General features: G+C 47.7%; 1 protein-coding gene across 1 annotated transcript in view; it reads left to right on the top strand.

The window, feature by feature from the left end:
* ERICH6B (glutamate rich 6B) overlaps positions 1–12,001 on the top strand; it is a 61,003-nt gene that overhangs the window by 7,766 nt on the left and 41,236 nt on the right. Inside the window, exon 3 of the mRNA XM_004759221.3 lies at positions 8,824–9,213. Coding sequence (XP_004759278.1) covers positions 8,886–9,213 — 328 coding nt within the window. The 5' untranslated portion in view covers positions 8,824–8,885. The remainder of the gene's footprint in view (positions 1–8,823; positions 9,214–12,001) is intronic.

Raw genomic sequence — 12,001 nt, 5'->3', positions numbered from 1 at the left:
ACTGGGCACACCCAAAATACACTTCTACTGAGAGCCTAAATTGAACTACCTGAAAATGAATATATCATCTATTAAAACAGTTCTCAATAATCCCACTTCATTTCATATAATTTTGAAGATCTGAGGGAAGTCAATTCAAAGGCATTCTATATGACTCTTCAAGATTAGTCCAGTAAACTTTTAACTGGGGATGTTTTCCCATCTAAATGAATTTTCCTTTAGCAAATAGAAACCCTAAATAATATTTTTCGGGTCTTCTAAATAATTGCCATTCAGGCCTCTCCGCTTAAGGGAATCGCTAAGAAGTTGAGTTGTCAAAACTGGAAAGATGACATATCTTTCTCGCCTCTTTGCAGCATGGTTTTGACTTGGAATTGGGCAGGGTGGAATCCCAAATATGTGAGTTCTGGTTTTCTAAGTTGAAAAGATAGGATAGTAACACTTTACTTGATTTTTATGAATCTTTAAGTTTAAAAAAAAAAAAAGTAAAATACCTTATTCTGTTCAGGCACATAGGAAATTCTCAGTAATGACACAAACCTCATTTCCCCTGCGCCCCCTCACCTCATCCTGCAGACTTTATCACAGAATTTGATTGTTTAACCTGGGGTGGTAGGAGGGTGCTGAGAACTGATGCCAGTGCCCCAGGAAGTGCTGCCCTCCCAAGAACACAGTCCCTCAACCCACAAGATAGTGGGTGGGGGGTAAGGGGGGTACCATTCTGCAATGGCACACCTTTGTCCAGATGCTAGTTTGGTCACTTTTTACTTGTCTGACTTTAACCAACCAAATCATTTGATTTCTCGGAACCTGACTATTGACTGTAAAACGGTGATAATCGTGTTTGTCTCTCAAGGATGCCATAATGAACAAATTTAATCAGGCCCATTTACTGGTATAATTAAAGGATTATACAAATAGTTGGAGCTTAGAGAATGGGAGTAGAACCCCAAATCTAGAAACAGGAGAACATTGTCCTGATTTAGACAAAAGGAAAAGAAAAGGCAGATGTGGCAAATTAAGTCCCAGTGAGTCTGATATTGATGCTGGGCACAATTCTAGAACATTTCCTGTAAGAGTTTGGAAGCACTTGGGAGAGGTGATAAGTAGCACGGATCCCTAAAGAGCAAGTCACATGGAACTGGATTTCTCTGACCATGCCTTAGCGAAGTAGGGAAATCTTGAGGGAGGGCAAGTCCCAGGGAGCCAAAGAAGAGGACCCCTCCCCCCAAGACAGTAGAGAGAAAAGGGGCATCAGAGAGAGAAGAAGGAGGGGGTAAGCCTCAGGGAACACGGCGGGGGGTGGGGGGGTGGGGTGGGGGGGTTGTGCTCAGAGAGCCAAGAGGAGGAGCCTCAGGCAGGTGGGCTCCCAGGGCGGAGGGGGAGGAGCCTCAAAGACTAGGTCCTGCCAGCTGCCTAGAGAAAGCTGCCTTATTCCTTAAAAAGGCCTTCTCTCTCGCTCTCCTTTTTTTTCTCAGTAAACAATGTAGTAAGATCTTTCTCCCCACTTCAGCTTTTTGATGCTCAGGAAAAAAACCAATTTCTTTCTGTAAACTATTTTTTGGCACTGTGACCCTCTAAAGATTGTAAGCCCTTATGATTCCCTTAAACGCAGAGCCCCATTCCCCCATCTATAAAGAGGAGATGACTGTGCCTCCGTTAGGGGTTGTTATACAGACTAAGGAGGCCAGAGCAATGGCTGACATGGAAATGTTCATTCCCTTCCCCCAACCTCTCCTGACTGATGGATGAAGATGGCAGGACAGATTTGGCTGGTGTCCTTGGGGCTCTCTGGTTTGACATTTGTATCAGTGATTTCATGAAGACACACATACTAGGAAGCTGGGAGAGTTCAGAAATGAATGGCAGTCCAAAAAAAAATAGCGGAGAGGAGCTGAAGAAGATGTTAAGTCCCGGTGAGACAGGAAACGGACCCATCATCCTATTGGAGTCAGAGCTCTGAATGCACTAACAGAGCCTCAAGCTAAGTGTTCTCAGCCATGGCCCACAGTGTCGGGGAGATGGCTACGCTCACACTGGGCCTGGATCAGGCTTCACACATTCATTCAACGTTTATTATTTCCTACTCCGTGTGGGGCACAGTTCAAGGCACTTGGGCAAATCAGTGACAAAAACAAAGATCCCTGTGCTCAGGAAATTTATATTTCAGTGAGAGGAGACAGGCAATGCGCATATTAATGAATCAAGTTCTCAGTGTGTTAGAAAGTGATAAATGCTCTGGAAGAAAAAGGAAAAATTAGAGCAAGTAAGGAAAGAGCAGAAGGGTCAGGGTTCCCAGGGAACGGGGCTCAGGGGACAGTAGAGTGAAGGCCTCGGGTAGAACAGTGCCTGGCAATGTTTGGGACAGCACTGAGACCAGGGTGGCAGGAATGGAAGGAGGGAGAGGGCAGGAGGAGACACGTAGGAGAGGTGATGGGGGCCAGGTGGGAAGGCCCTGCAGGCCTGAAAGGGCTTTGCCTTTCAGTGCAAGATGTGAGCAATTGCAGGGTTTTATGCAGAGGGGTGAGGTGAGGGGACCGTGGTTTTACCTGCAGAGAATCAGCCGCTAGCAGAGGGCTATGGCAGTTGGGGCAAGATGGGGCGCTGATTAGCCGGGGATGGGTGGGAAATGGGAAACCCTTTGAAGGAGGAGCCAGCTTCACTTCTTGGTGGCCGGGCTGCAGGGTGAGGAGGAAAGAAGGGATGACTGCAGGACTCTGTCGGCAGCTGAGGGGCCCAGGGAGGAAGAGCAGCATTGCAGTTTGGGCCCAGCAAGTCTGGGTGGCCTGGCTGATGTCAAGCAGAGATGTCGAGAAGGAGTGGGAGATCTGAGCCCGGGGCCCTGGAGAAAGGTCTGCCTGCTACCTCCGTACACTTCAAAGGCTGTCAAGGGGGAAGAGGAGTGAGAACCCTTTATTGTGGCTTCCCCAGGGATGAAAAGGATGAAGGAGTGGAAGTCAGAGAAAGGCCCCGAAGAAGTTCAAGCGCTGCTGAATCACAGCCATGTGAAAGCTGAACGAGCAGCCTCCACCAGGCCATCTCTTGTTTCTAGATAACAGCTTCCTGAGATCAGGGCTGAGAGTCAGGAAGCGGACTGACGCACAATGCAGAAAGTTATGTCCTGGCCAAGAAAGACATCACCGTAAAATTCCCATGGGCCAGGCAGTCTTCCAGGGAGGGTTTCAGCCTCCAGAGGGTGAGGGTGCTTCTGGCAATGCGTGCGGCCATCTTTCCTCCAGGGCCCAGCAGCCAAGACCTGGACTGAACGACAGACAGACTCTAATCCCCCACCCTCTCACTAGGCTGCAGTCACTACCAGGGAGTAGGGCAGTGGAAAGCAGTCTGTACTCTCTCCCGATACCACAAACTAAGTAAGGCACGGACACCTCATACACTCACACACACTTATATTCGGTGCTAGTTAGGAACTTGTGTCAGAGGAGAGTTCAGAAACTCACTTGAAGTCACATGTAAGTGGCCAGGCTGGATTTGACCCCAGGAAACCTGGCCCCAGATCCTGACCACCACGCCCCCCTGCTCTTCTAGAAGTTTCTCATTCCTGCTTCAATCCTCCCTTTCCATTTCTACTCAGACCCCTCCTCTGCTGACCCTCTGCAGCAGTTCTGTGGGAAACAGTGTTGAGTCTTTGACCAGGAAATGGCCAGTCTATAAAGCTGCACCCCCTGCTGGAGAACAGGGGGGCTGGCAGGGCTGGACCTGGAAGGGTCCATCCACAGGTGTGCACAGGACCCTGGGGGAGGGGAGGTTTGGCAAGGGAGACCTGGCTGAGGTAGGGAGCTGGACACCAAGACGGAGGCCCCTCTAGGGACCCTGTGCAGGGACCAGAGGGCGCTTGGACCTCCAAGTGCCTTCCCTGTCAGAGAAGCCAGAGCCTTCCTTTATTTTGAGAACGCAAAGCGGGAGGATAGTGATGACAAAGAACCGCCATTTGGTGCTAGCAGACCAAGGGTCCACTGAGGTCCTCGGGTGGCTTCCCCAGAAACATCGCAGTACTGATGTCCTGAGAGCGGAGGAGGACTGGAGGGAGGCATGAGGGGAGGACACCTGTGCTGGTCAAACTGGGAAAACATGTCCCAGTATATCCTTCCATCCTCTCACTGCCCAGGGCCATCACATAGGGCCTCAAGAGCTGTACAAAGCAAACATACTCATTCTCACGGAGCAGTCCATTTTCCTGCCCCAAGGACTTTGTTCCCACCCAACGACAAGTTCCTTTGCTTGCACTTGATTTCCAAAGCATGAAGCCCAGCAGCAAGTCTGTAGGGCCATGGCCCCAGGCAGAGGTACAAAAAACAACTTAGGAGCAAACCACCTTCCCCTCTTAGAAACCAGTGGGGAAACCCTACTAATCCCTTTATCTAAAAAACCAGAACCAGAACACGGAGCCTTTCTTTGGGTCACTCACTTCGAAGCCAGAGGTGGTGGTTATTTTTGATGAGATCAACCAGTTATGTCTTCCTCATATATTTCAAACCAAGAATGTTTGGGGATCCTGGCCTCAACCTCTCAGAATGAAAACTGAGATTCCCAAAAAAATCACTATAGAGAAATCAGCTGGCCTCTTACTTACAGTGCAATGTGGAAAGGGTTACAATGATCTAAGTCTCCAAGACTGTGGTCCTACGGTGACCTCTGATACAAAAGTTCTACCCCTCTTCATTAAATGAGCATATGCACATAATCAGTAAATATACTTGGCAAAGCACATAGTCTTTTATTAAGACTTTGCTCTGCCCTTTCATTTCTTCACTCAACAAGTATTACCAAGTGCCTATTACGTGCCAGTCATGGTAGGCAGGGCGTGCAGTGCTGACCTGTCTGTGTAATGATGGCACCAAAGAGCCTGGAGCAAAGACCCCATCTCTCTCTGGGGCCAGAAAGATAAAGCCAGTGCATGAGTAGGCAAAGTGGGAGAAACATCTGTCCTTTTGTATATCTCTTGGTTTCTAACTTTTTTTTTTTAAGGTGGCAAAGCTACAGTTAAACCTTCATGTAGTCCAAACTCTGTGTTTCATTTTGTTTTGTTTTTTTTTTCAAGATTTTATTTTATTTATTTGACAGAGCACACACAAGTAGGCAGAGAGGCAGGGGGCAGGGGGTGGTGGTGCGGGAAGCAGGCTGCCTGCTGATCAGAGAGCCTGATGCGAGGCTTGATCCCAGGACCCTGAGATCATGACCTGAGCCGAAGGCAGAGACTTAACCCACTGAGCTACCCAGGGGCCCGAGTTTCCAACTTCTGCTAGAGACAGAGAGCCATGGTCTACTCTAAACAAAACAACAGGACCTATGTGAGGAGGAGGCTGCCTGGGTGTCTGAGCAGATGACAGGTAGTGGTGGGGATGGAAGCAGAAATGGAACATTCAGCCCCGTTGGAGGAAGGCATCCTCGCCTCAGCAGCACCGTCTCCACATGGGAAAGCCAGTGCCGGGTTGCCCAAGAGTCCAGTCTCCAGGAGAAGTTGGAATTCTTTGTTTTTTTGTGAATTCTGCCAATTCTAAATACTCACTCTGTATTTTTTTTTTTAAATGACTTAAGCTGAGTAGAATGTCTGCCAGCCGGCTTTGATTGACACAGCCATTTTGTGAAGTCAGTCTAAAATGTAATGACCTATAATCGGCCATTATAGAGTGGGTGTTTCTTGTTGTGACCACAGAAATTAAGCCGCAATGTCTCAGAAAGCAGGGTCAAAATGAGTCGTGTCCAAATCACAAGTCAAAACCTGGATGTTTGCCTTGAGACACTGGATATTAAGTTGCCTTGATATTTATTTATTTCTGCCTGATGGTTTTTCTTACAAGTTTCTAGCAGAACTAAAGAGAGAATGTCGAGAGTGCAATTTCTTTTCTGATCTTTGAAATGAGAATGCAGCGGACCGAGCCTTTTTACAAGGCCTGGTGAGAAACCGGGGGTAAAAAAAGGTCCCTAACACTGAATGACAGCATGCTGATGATAAATGCATTCAGGGCCGTTCCAGGATCCAGGGGATTCTGACCTTTTATCTCGAGCAGCTAGAAAATATGAAAGACAGGAGAACCCTAAAGTGTAAGCATGCCTTTGATGGCAGGACTTGTGCCCACCCCTGCTGTCACCGTTCCCGGGGTAGGGCTGGAGAGACCCCGTCTCTGATTGCTCTCATCTTCCCCAGCTCCTTCCTTCTCCCACTGGAAGCCAGGCTCAGGAGCGAGTGGGGGATCAGGAGTAGACAGCTATAGTAACAGGCACGTTCAGATTTTAAGTCAAAATAAGCCTGGAGGGGCCCCTTTAAAGCAGAGGAGGCTCCCGTAGACAAAACTGTAGGCCCCCACATTTTCCCATAGCTCACCCTTTGCCTGGTCGGTGATCTCCTCCCCCTCGCCTCTGGGATTTACGGCTCACAGTGCTCCGTTTGAGGTAGCCTACCGAAAACACATGTGCAGACCCCAGAGCTGGGAGTGACAGAGGAACAGAGTGACAGAGTGACAGAGGTCCCTGCTGTTTCTGGTAGATGGCTACAGGAGTCCCCTCCTGGGGAGTTTTTAATCCTCTCACCTTCCCAGTCAGCACCCAGCACAAAATGTTTCATAACAGGTTCTACAGCGCTCCACTCACTGACTCTGCCTTGACTTTTCCTACCCAGTCCTCTCTCTGCCAGGACACTCTACCCTGCCCCAGGCAGCTCAGCTAACTCCCCAGCCTCCCACCTTCTTAAACCCCAAACTACCTCTGAGGCCTTTCCCCTTCACTTTCCCCAATCCCACAGTCAGTTTATGCTTTGTGACGCTGCCTGTCACAGGGTGGGTGGCCTGGAAATGGACTTAAAAATGCAGACCTTTGACGTGCCATCAGTGGCATATCAGATGGGGATTTGGGACCAAAGCCTGAGAAAGGCGGGGAAGGACTGGCAGAGAGAAGGGTCTTATGGAACAGGCTCAGCAGGCCCGCCTGTCAAAGCTGACCTGCTAGAATCTGCCGGACTTTCACTCTCCAAAGCCCCCCACCCCCAGCCCCACCTTGCTCAGTCACCAGATGCGGGCTGCCCTGAGAAGGGCACAACTTCTGGAAGGTGGCTCTGCAGCCAGGGCAGTTCCTGAAGGAACTAGTGGTTAGAGACTGTCTATAGACCACAGTCTCCACAGCTGGGCAGCACCCCGGCAGTTCACCACACTGCCCCAGGATAATCCTATCAGAATCTGATAATCCAAGGGTTCTAGCAGCGCTGCAGGTGAACAGATAATCCCACCAACCCACTGTGAGTGTTTTCACACCTCACACTTCTCATGTTGAGCATCATGTTGCCCACATGACGGCAAAAGAGCCTATGATCTCATCCGGCCAGTTCCCTAAAACAGAGCTTCCTGGTCTAAGATCTGAAAGAAAAGGCAGGCCAAGATACTGACCCAAGAAGTCCTTGGAGCAAACAGGAAGATTCTGGACCCTGGCCTCCACAATGAGCAGCCTCTTCAACCTATCCCCTTGTGCAGAATAAGTATCATCCTTTTTAAAACTTTGGGACCCAGTGCTCTAGAGCCAATTCCTTCGGCCCTTCGCTCAGTCACTGATCATAAATTTATTGGAGATTTATTAAGCATGAGACACGGTCACTGAGACACTGACAGTCTTGTGGAAAAGAAAGACTGGATGAGTAAACAAAAAACGTCATCAGGAATACTGTAAGTGCTACAAGAGAAACTCACGGGGTCGGAGAACAGAGGAAGGGGTGGCAGGAGATAAAGTCAGAGAGCCTGGGCAGTGCCAGATCTCACAGGGCCTATGGGGACATGGAATGGTGTTTACAGTGTATTCCAAATACAGGGGAAAACCTCTGAGGGAAGCTGAAGCACGGGAGATCATGGTCTGATTTCTAGTTCCCATGAACACTCTTCCACGGAGAATGTTAGGGGCATGGTAGCCACGGTCACAGGAAGGCCAGTCTGGAAAGGGCTGCAGGAATCCCGCTGGCCAATGACACGGCTCACTGCAGGTAGTCAGTGGGGATGGAGAAGAGTAGAAAGATTCAAGTGTATTTTTAAACAAGAATCCATCTTCTGGCCCTCAGAACCTTTACACTCTGTTGGAAAGACAGCTGTGCAAGCAAACCACGTCATATCGCAAAACAGAAGCTTTCCTGAAAATGCAGAGAGTGTAGAGGGAGCTTAGGGTAGAGCACAGAAGACTTCCTGGGGAAGCCTAGGCACTCCCAGGTGTATGCGAGCTGGGAAGTAAAAATTAGTGTTTGCGGAGGGAATGAACGGTGGGTGGAGCTTCTGGCGAGGTGGGGGGGGAGGGTGGTGAGAGTGGGGTGGGTAGCCCACAGGGCCTCGAGCACGCGCCTGGCAGACCTCCAGCGACGCGGCCCTTCGCTGCCCACAGGCCGAGGCCCGGGTCCCCGTGTCTGTACCACCCACTGGTACCTCTCGCACTGCGCCTGGTTCTTTGTGGCTAGAAACCTGTTTGCACGCCAGATTTCAAGCTCCTGCTAGACATCCTCTGTCTCGCTTACTGTGGTGATAAATCGTTCTTGAAGGATCCCTTAAAGTCTTCCCTGATGACATTACCACCAGACACACAACCACTCCCTCGTTTCATATTGTGCGGTAATTGCAAAGGTGTTGCCATAGGGTGTGATGTCTCCTACCAGCTCCTTGAGGGTAAAACCCTGTTCCTCCTCGTATGTGCCTTCTCATGGACCGCCATGTACTGGTCTGCACACTCAAAGGGCCCCCCAACGACTACTGACTGAAATGAGTGAACAAACATGGATTTAAAGCGATGTGTGGTGGGAATTACCGACTAATGGGATGCTATTCCTTTCTTGGTTCCCAGGACGGTAAAGCGACTGCCTACTGCTGTTTGCTAAAGGGTCTCTTCTGCTTAATGCTGCCCCAATGTCTGCTGGAAGTAATCAGTCCTCGGGAGGAACGTCCCCTCTTTCCCTTCCCACAACCTCCTGGTACTCCACCCAGACCTTCTGTTCGGAGGAAGGAGGTAGCGAGGAGGAGGAGAATTCAGAGAGAGAGTATCTATCTCCTGAAGACAGTGAGTATCTGGGAGAGGAAATCTATTCCGATGAAGAGTATCTCGAGGAGGAAAGGTTTCTGAAAGAGAACCCCTATCTGTATGAGATTCCGGGGTTTCTGAAGGAGAGAAAGCATCTGCAGAAGAAAAAGCATCTGGAAGAAACAGAGGATCTGTTGGAAGAGTGTCTGGAAGACGGTGAGTGTCTGGACGAGGGACAGTATCTGAAAGGAAAGGAGGATGTGTATGGAGGAAAAGTGTCACGGAGGGGACTTGGGGAGGTGAGGGCCCTAAAAGACAGCAAGTCTAGTTCACCGCAGCGCCCAGGAACAAAGATCTAACTTGGAATAAAGCCGCAGCTCAGTCTGCCAAAACCCCCGCGGTGTGCAGGCCCACTCAGGACTCACCAAGGTCTCCGCCCAGCCTCAATGGCCGTGCCCCCAGGCAGCGCGCCCACAGAGCAGAGAGGCCCACTGAACAGAAGGCCCCTACTCATGCACAAAACAAACCGAACAGACCCTATAATTTGTGTCTTTTCCTTACTGCACAGGTAATAGATGTTTATCGTGGATGTTTGAGAAACTGCATGTAAGAAAAATGAAGAAAGTAACCATCACTACCACCCAGGGGGGATTCACTTTTACCCTTTATATATGTGGGGAGATACATATATATATATATCCTCTCCAGGGTTTAAAGTCACCTGCTTTTTAAGATATATTATGCTTTACATATAATAATTTATATATACATAAAATTTATATATACATAAAATAATTTATATATACATTTATATATACATAAATATATCATAAAAAGCAGTTGACATATAATACATATACTACATTCTTATAAGAATTCATACTTATAGGAATACATTTCATGTTATTAAATTTTCTACAAATCATTTTAATAGCTACATCACTCTGTATTGTATTTGCAAGCCCTAGTTAATCAATTCCTGATTATTATTAATCATTCATTGTTTCTACTGTGGTTTTTGTTACTTTTTCAAACAGCACTTTGCTAAACATCCTTAGGGCTCAATTTTATCAGTGACCTCTAATTATTTCCCAGAATCCATCCCGCAATCTGTTGCTAGGTCCACACACACTAGAGTGCTTCTCCCAGTGCCTGCCGGGCCCCTGGCAGGCCTCATCTTTCCCTGGCTGTGAGTATTTGGAGTGAATTCTCTTACCCTAGGGCTGACATTTTTCCAGTACCATTCCTGCGATTGCCACCTTTTCCTGAAGTTGGGTTTTATTATTTGACTATGGCCTCCTTGTGCCATTGTTAGAGGTGGCTGATTCTCACGTTCTCTGAGGTCCATGTGGTGTCTTCCCTTGCTGACATGACTGCAGGGCCATATCCAACTAGGTTCAGAAAGTTAAAAATCCCAGTCATCTGCATCATCACGACATTGACCTAGAAATAGGACAACATTATTTTTCTGGATCTGATTCCGTTACCACCTGCAAGCCACTCAGGCAGCTTGAATTTTTAAATCCTGATCTCATTACATACTGCCTACATCCTAAGAGCTGTCTGTTCTTAGCACTCAACACAGGCATTTACGCCCCTCTTCCTCAAACCAGATGCATCAACCCAAGTTCTTCCTACCCTTGTGGAAGTTTCACTGGGGGACTGGAGAGGTGATACCTCTACTGCTGGGAAACTCTCTTTGGTATGTGCCTCTGCCATACAAAGCTCCCTCTCAGAATCCTAGTGTCCCTGCGGTTGAAATACCAAGTGTAATTCTAATTCTGAAAAATAGCATTCGGGCCATTTCTTTTGCACAGTATGAATCAAGCAATCTTAACATGTCCCCTGTATGCACTGGGCCTTTGTAAATATATTACCCACGACAGTGGGACAAATACAATGCTGTCAAGTGAATGGAACTGTGTATATAAAGCAAAAGCTTTGAAAATAAATGCCCTGCTAGCAAAATTTGGAAAGGCACTGAGAAAACTGTAGAGGAATGCTAAAATGCCTTTAAAGGCACATGGAAGAATGTCTTGGTGTGTGAAAACCCAGGGTACCAAGCCACACTTCACAAAACATTAAATTAAGCATTAGATTAAGGAGGGTCTACAACAGGATTCGGAACTTTTTAAAAGAATTTACATCAAGATTTCTTAATGTGGAACATTTTGCCAATACCTTTAAGATAGAAATTTGTTGAGCCCTGCACACAGGAGTGCCTTCCTGACCCCTAGCAAATGCTCAGGACATGCGAACGAGTCAAGTTCAATTTCATTCATAAGTCCACGTGCACACATGCATGCATGCACCTGCATTTATTTTTAGAAACATCTTTTAGAAATTGATTGGAAATGGGCTCTAGAAATGACAAATGGGCTTTTATTGCTTGGGTTGATGGATTAATTGCTAGAGACTAGTTGGGGAGCACTATGTCAAGGAAGATTGTGAGGGCCAATTTCGCCTCAGCAAGAAAGAGAGCCATGAGCAACTAGTGATGCCTACCACAGGATCAGATGGGGACTGAGGAGCGGGAATGCCATGTATTTGTCTGTTTGGAGGTAGATGTGAGTATATCACAAAGAAAAGAACACTCTTTCCTTCCCCTCTCAGGAGCTTACCTACCTGAGTTTGAGGGCACGACCTTGAGCAAGTCACTTAATCCCTCGGCATGGTTTTCTTAACTATCAGGGAAATGTCTGTTCTTGTCTTCTGCACATTTCTTGATTGGATTATTTGTTCTTTGGGTGTTGAGTTTGAGAAGTTCTTTATCGATTTTTGGATACTAGCCCTTTATCTGATATGTCATTTGCAAATATCTTCTCCCATTCTGTCTATTGTCTTCTGGTTTTGTTGACTGTTTCCTTTGTTGTGCAAAACTTTTGATCTTGATGAAGTCCCGATAGTTCATTTTTGCCCTTGCTTCCACTGCCTTTGGCAATGTTTCTAAGAAGAAGTTGCTGCGGCTGAGGTCGAAGAGGTGTTCGACCGCCTGTGTTCTCCT

Source organism: Mustela putorius, unplaced genomic scaffold (assembly GCF_011764305.1).
Source record: "Mustela putorius furo isolate JIRA1106 unplaced genomic scaffold, ASM1176430v1.1 tig00000179_pilon_pilon_pilon, whole genome shotgun sequence".
NCBI classification, from domain to species: domain Eukaryota; kingdom Metazoa; phylum Chordata; class Mammalia; order Carnivora; family Mustelidae; genus Mustela; species Mustela putorius.
This window is presented reverse-complemented; position numbering and strand designations above follow the sequence as displayed.